This window comes from Mus caroli, unplaced genomic scaffold (assembly GCF_978045245.1).
Source record: "Mus caroli unplaced genomic scaffold, Mus_caroli_1 scaffold_18, whole genome shotgun sequence".
NCBI lineage: Eukaryota > Metazoa > Chordata > Mammalia > Rodentia > Muridae > Mus > Mus caroli.
Genome location: NW_028227273.1, coordinates 10,108,844 through 10,115,786, shown reverse-complemented (window position 1 = coordinate 10,115,786; position 6,943 = coordinate 10,108,844). Strand labels below are relative to the sequence as shown.

Below are 6,943 nucleotides of genomic sequence, written 5' to 3'. Positions count from 1 at the left end.
CTTCTGATGAGTCCTGTTTGTACTCTCCCTTTGGTTCATTCCCCATGCATGACTGTATCTGCAGAGCCTCCAGTCTGTTCTGCAGCCCCTCCCCAGACCCCAGCTCTGTTTTGGTAACCCACTGTCTTTAGGCCTGGATGGAGAAGTATAGGAGGAACGCTGGCAGTCATCCGACTTTGTAAGCTTGTCACTCAGTGGGGTGTGGTACCCAGAACTCAGAGCACCCTAGGCTCTAACTCCATGGGTTTGTTTGGTTGAAAAATATTCTCCAGGGCACACAAGGCCCGGGAAGAGAAAGGCCGGGGCACTGGGAACACCCAGTACTATCCAGTGCCCCTTATCTTCATTGCAAAGGGGCAGAGTTTTCTTGTGGGTTGTAAATTTTTTCTGCTAAGGATATTTTAGGTTTTGAAAGCCATATATATAGCCTGCCAGTAGGCTGTGCTGGTGTGAGCTGTCACAACCACAGTAGAATGTGGAAGATGTGGGTGTGTTTCAGTAAAACAGCTTATAGAAGCACATAGCTCCTAGACTTGGCCTGAGGCTGCAGCTTGCAGACTCTTAATCCAAAGATGAAGGTTATAAAATGTACACTGTAAACTTTCCAAATTCAAGTTACACTATTGATGGGGGACTAACAATTAAACTGAAAATAATCATCTATGTTTTTGTAATTTTTTAAAACCGCTCTTGCTCTTAAAGATACTTAAAACAATCTTTCCCTGGGTTGACCTATCTACAGGGGTAGACATCCTGCTTGCTTTTTTAATGTAGATTAAACTACACACAGAGAGAACATACTGAAAAGTATGTTAAATCCAAGTGGTAGCAGACCTGTGCCCAAGGGTCCTTCCAACACTCAAATTACTTAGCAGAAAATCGTGGCCTGGCACAGGGGAGTAGCTTCCTTAGGGCAGACCAGCCATGAGGCACCGGGAGGAGCCGGCTGCAAAGGAAGCAAGCCCTTGGGTATTTTGCTGCAGATAAATGTGTTATTGGACAACACAGTCAGTGTACGTGCCTGAAAATGTCCTTATGTCGGCTACCATCTTACCTCCGATGTCACTTGTGTTTGATAAACTGGTCTTTCATCTAGGATGGCTCCGGTGAACAGCTAGGGTAAAGAGCTTGGTGGCAGAAGAGGTAATTAAATCAAAAGCCTGAGGCTCAAGCCCCAACACCCAAACCTAAAACAAATATTGCCAGCCATGGTCCAGAGCAACGCTCAGTGTCCATGTTAGGGAGGGCAGGCTGGTACAGAGAGTGGTACAGCAGTGTGTGGGGCTTCCAGCGCGCAATGGAACAGAAGCGTTCAGGAGGTGGGTTAGGCTTTCTCAGCACTTGCCTGCTGTCCACTGCCTAGGTGACCTGCTTGTTTGTTGTATGTGACAGCCTTGTCTGTTTGTAGAGTTGAAGTGTTGTTTCTCCAAACTGAAAAACAGCTCTGCTGTTCCTTGCTAGAAAAAGGAAGCCTTTTTTTCTTTTCTTTTCTTTTTTTTTCTGTTAACTTCATTACTGCAGCACTGAATCTCTAGTGTGCTAGGTCTGACTTCAGAACACAGTTGAAAGGTTGCCAACAGTAACAAGTATCTGAGGTCATCAACTTACAGATTTCACATCATGATCAGCTGGCCTCACTGACAAAGCTTTTTGTTCTGGAGGACTCCTTGGGCCTCAGATCCACCCTCCCAACTGAGCCACATTTTGGGGACCAAAGAATAGCACATGGAGGGGAACTGTCCAGTGTGCACAAACCAGGCATTTCATAAACAGAGCTTGCAATGTGGCCCACTGTGAACCCACCAGGTAGGTCTGCAGAACATTAGGAGAACCCCAGGGCTTTGGAAAGAATAAACAGGCCAAGAATGGTCTCCAGTGGCTGCCCGGGCAGGGTCAGTGAAGATGCTACAGATGGATTTCAGCACCAGCGACTGTCCAAAGCAGCTTGCAAGAACAAGAAGTCTGGAGTCTGTCTTACCTGGAGCTGATGTTTCTATTCCTTATGCAAAAGAGAAGTGCCTGCTTTCACTCTGCTAATGCAGCCACTTTCTCTATTTGTACTCAGGCTGTATAATGTGGGCTTTGTAAAGTCTGCTGGCCTGAAAGCAGGATACATTTCTAATGGAAACACTCCCACGCATGATTGTACAACAGCAAAGCGATAAATTACCGTGATTTTGGACCTCCTGTGGTTATCAGTTCCACCACACTTGAGGAAATGTTGCTTTTGCTTAGAAATTCTACAAATATTTTTTTCAGAGAGGCAAATATTAAATGAAAACTGTGCTGAAAGCCATGAGGGGAGGTGTGCAGAATGCATGCTCTGCGGACTGCAGGCTTGATTATACCAGAAAGTGATTTGCAACATAAAGCTTGTTTATAATTCGCTGCGACTCCGAAACTTCATTATACCAAGCACTGGCTACTGGATTAAATAGAAGAAAAAACGTTTTTCAGTGTACAATGTCCAGAAACTGGTAACACTGTATCAGTGTGAAGGGTGTTTTGTTGTTTAAAGTCCATTCTGACTTTTAGCTGGACTGCCTTATTTTTGTATTCTCATGGTTACTTTTTCTTTTTTCTTTTTTCTGAGACAGGGTCTGTATGGTCATGGTTAGCCTTGAATTCAACACCTACCTGCCTCTGTTTCTCAAATGCTGAGATTAAAGGCATCTACAACTATGCCCAGTGGGAAAGACTTTGAAAAACACATTTTTATTTTACCTTCGTTTTTGCCTGCATTTAAATGCTTATATGTGCGTTTAACACACATGTGCATGCGGTGTCCAAGGAGACCATAACTGGACACTCTGGGAGTTACACACACAGGTTGTTGTGGGCAATCACATGGGTGCTGGGTGGGAACTGAACCCAGGTCCTTTGCAAGAGCAACAAGTTCTTGTAACCACTGAGCCATCTTCCAGCCCAAGAAAAAGACTTTTTAGAAAGCCCTAGCTTATATCTGACTTAATGCTGCAAACCTACGCAAACTGACTTAGGTTTTCTTATCCTGATAATCAGGCAAGAGGCGTGCCTGGTATGGTAGTCAGTGCTTAGGAGCCATGGAACTCAATGCACCTGATTCAATTTGATGTGATGCTGCAGGTCTGTGGGACTATGGGACCAAGAGCCAGAGTTCACAATCTCTTCAGAAGGTAATGAGAGATTCATGCAGCCATGGGAGCCTTGGACAGGTAATACTGATGGCCGAGTGCTTCTGAATTCTGTGACCATCTCTGCAGTGTGTAAAAGATGCTCCTCCCCTCGGAGTGTCAACACATCTGAACTCAATTGTTTCTGCCTGAGACAAGAGTTCTAGAACTAAATATGTAAATCAGGTTGGCTTTGAACTCAGAGATCTTCCTGCCTCAGCCTCTGGTGCTAGGACTGAATGTGTGTGCCACCTAGATCTATTTCTCAATTCCTGGCAACTTTGCTTCTCAGAGACCCAGTTTAGCACAGCAAACAGCTAACTAACTCACTGGTTCTCCACATCAAGCCAGACATCTCCACACTTCTACTAAAAATTCAAGACTACAGGCCTTTGAGATGGCTTCAAGCCATCATATAAATATTTGATAGGATCTTTAAAATTGGCAGTTCACAAGTACTAAAACTGACTTTATTCAGAGAAATTCTCATTTAAATGACATTGGCCTTTGGCACATGAACGTACATTTGCATGCTCACGGGGTTGGAAAGCTGGTTACTGTTAGAATGAAGGACTTTGCTTGCTTATTTTGAGAGTAATTCCCAACAAAAGCCTTTCTAACATTTGCTGGTGACTTCGCCATCTTAAATCTGCTTCAAAGTCTTACATGTAGGCTCTAACAAGCATTAGAATAATGCGGGACACTACTGTCTATTCTCATATTTGACTACAAACCAGTATTTAGTTTATTCTCTCATGAATCACAGTAGCTTGTACAAACAAAACCCTAAAACCAAAAAGGGGGCACTCCAGCCACTGCATTTGGAGCTCTGAGATCTTAAAGAAAATGTCATCAATTTATGTTTAGAAAAAAGGAAATAAACAACCCCCCCAAAAGGCCCAGCAACTAAATATATATTCTTATTGGCAATACAGTGGTGAATGGTGAATTTTATACATAAAAAATACATAAACACTTAAATTTTCATTGGTTTATTTTCCTCTCAAGTACATTTTAGAAATAACATTTAGACACAGGCGCGTGCGCGCACGCACGCACACACACACACACACACACACACAGACACACACACAGACAGACAGACACACACACACACAGCCGTGCTGCTTCTCTCATGAAGGGCTCTCGCTTGCTTCCTTTAGTTGCTTTATATAAAATGCAAAGCTTTCCTGTTAAGGAGAGAGAGAGAAATGACAGTTACGAGCAAGCAGAACACAGACTTTAAAGCAGAGAGCACGGGGTCCCTGCCGCTTGGCCGCAGCTGAGTACCCGGGCTTTCAGCCTGGGCAGTCTTCTGTGTTTGCAAAATGCCAAGTTCAAAAGCCTCAAGCTCTGCATTAGAGCACCAGGGCTAAGTCAGACCTTATGTAGAAAATGCCTGAGAAAGTTTGATAAAGCCACAGCTAAAGGTTTGTAACACACCTTGCGTCCACCCCAGGGCACCCCACCCCAGCCCACGGTCACTCACTGCTCAGGCCCTTAGCTCTCCCACGGATCCTCAGACACCTACTTCTTGGAAATTATTCAACCTGTTTTCTCTTCACTCTCCTGGTCCTAGAGTATCCTTAGGCACACATGAACCCATGCGGCATCTCTCTCTTAACTAACAATACTCACAGGGGGCTCGGGGAAGGGGACTGGTTCGCCGACATCCTTGAGCAAAGACGCATAGCGCTTGAGAAACAGGTCATTCAGCTTCAAGTTCTTGGCTGTCAAATACTCATACAGTGCTTTAGCCGAGGCCACATCTTTGTCTAAGGCTGAAGGAAAAGGAGTCAGAGGAGAGAGATGACTCGCAGGTGAAGAGACCCTCTTCTTTCCCTTGCACTCTTTGCTGCCCAGGCACTCCAGGGTCTGAGACAAGGGACTGCAAGGTCCCATAGGGGCCACTCAGAACCCACAGTCTGCCTCCCTCCACCGCGCTCACTGTGAGGTAAGGGAAAGGGTGGGCTGGCACAGGGAGCCTGAAGAACACCATTCATGGCACCAGGTGTATCTAGCGGAGGAACCACGGTGTAAATGGAACGATCACATTCTCAACTGTAGAGCATGAGGCTGTGAGGAGCAGGGGTTAGCCCTGATGCTCTCTCTCAAGGGGAGGAGTGGGGACCTGCGAAAGCTCAGCCAGGCAGCTTCCCTGTGAAAGGGGCACCCCTGCTGCAAGGACCCTCATTCTGCAGGCCTGGGTCTGCATCCTTATTCACCTCTGCCCTAATCGTCCACTTTTTAAGGCATTTGATATAGCTTGCTACTCACATAAGGAGGTCTATGATGTCTGCTGTTTGTAAATATTGCAAGACTCCATGTGGGAACAAAGAATCGATTTACTAGTTCTAAGTCTGCTGCTCCACTATACCTCAGTGTAACGAGCAGGTCTGAGGGTGGGACACGGACACATCAGCATTTCATCTGCTCTGTGACAAACCTTCCACTGCCTCCTTCTCATGGACTGTCTGACTGTGAACATCGATGGCTGTGCACTTCAGCTGAGGCAGGAGATTAGCCTTGGCCTCAGGGAACGCAGAGGCAGGAGGCGGCCGCACTTCTCCCCTACAGGGCGGGCCTTGGGAGGGAGGAGCGGCTTCCTCACAGAGTCTGCCCGGGACACTCCGGAGGTGTTCAGGAACGTTTTTCAATGTTAAAGCTCTAGGAACAATCTCATGCTTTTCTATAGTAAGTGAATGAGTAATTATCTGAAATTTAGGAATATTCCTTTGAGCTGATCTCACAGTTGACTATACTTAGAAATATTTACATCACTTGAATAATGTAGTAAGATTAAATTTATTACCATAGCTTTTCATGCTGCAAGAATATACTTTATCGTTTTCACGTAACTCAGGAATCAGTTCTAACAAGGTCTTCAGAACTGGTGCCTAGAAGGTAAACAAAGGTAATACTCAAAAGCAGCCTGCAGAGGTAGCAGACACACACAGTGTCATAAACTACTACAGTTAGAGCAGAACCACCGCGTGACTTAATGCATCATTTGACTTCTGTGTATCTCAGCATTTGATATTAATTTGATAAATCATAGCCAGATAAAAATCAACATTTTTAATAATTAAAGGCATTTCATTTACATATCTGAGTGCTTTCAAGAATAAATATAAAACAAAATCAAAGGACTGAACACTTCTTTTATCAACTGTTAACTTATCAAAAAGTTGTAAGATAAACTTTACAGAAATAAGTTGTATTTTATGTAAAAAGAATTCAGGATAAACTATGAAGAGAAAGGCTCTGCAGCGCCCCCTATCTGGTACACAAGTGCATTAGGGTTTCCCAGGAGGGTGACTTCACTGCCTGGAGGGCTTTCTGCAGAGAAGACTGAGTTAAGTCTGCAGTGACCTTCACATAGTTCTTACCCAAGTCCAATCTAGCCCACTGCACTGCCAATGCACTGTGCTCAGCACGTAAAGGTCCCAACCCCACGCCCACCCCTCAGCACAGAGTCAGATCCGCCCGAGGCTCTTCTGAACTCCTTCTTGCCCATCTCCTGAGGATATAAGACTGAGGGTCATATCAGGATTTGGCGCACCCTAAGAAGGTTCTACCATCAAACTATACACCAGCACCCAAAACATCAAATAGGACCTGTTGTCTTTTACACACTTACACACACACACTTACACACACACACACACACACACACTTTTAAAAAGTAGCCAAATATAGCCAGGCCATGTCTCCTTCCTGTGGAGTTTTCAGTGAGGTTCTGAGCCGCACTGGGTCAGGACCATCTGACTGAATGGCTAGTAACAAAGCTC

General features: G+C 45.0%; 1 protein-coding gene across 2 annotated transcripts in view; it reads right to left on the bottom strand.

Moving 5' to 3' along the window:
* Positions 1 to 4,128: 4,128 nt before the first annotated feature.
* Positions 4,129 to 6,943, bottom strand: part of Lrpprc (leucine rich pentatricopeptide repeat containing) — an 83,701-nt gene continuing 80,886 nt past the window's right edge. For both annotated transcript variants that reach the window (XM_021186193.2, XM_085832957.1), the window contains exons 36-38: positions 5,965 to 6,049; positions 4,791 to 4,933; positions 4,129 to 4,342 (exon numbers count right to left, since the gene is read on the bottom strand). In XM_021186193.2, coding sequence (XP_021041852.1) covers positions 4,286 to 4,342; positions 4,791 to 4,933; positions 5,965 to 6,049 — 285 coding nt within the window. In that variant the 3' untranslated portion in view covers positions 4,129 to 4,285. The remainder of the gene's footprint in view (positions 4,343 to 4,790; positions 4,934 to 5,964; positions 6,050 to 6,943) is intronic.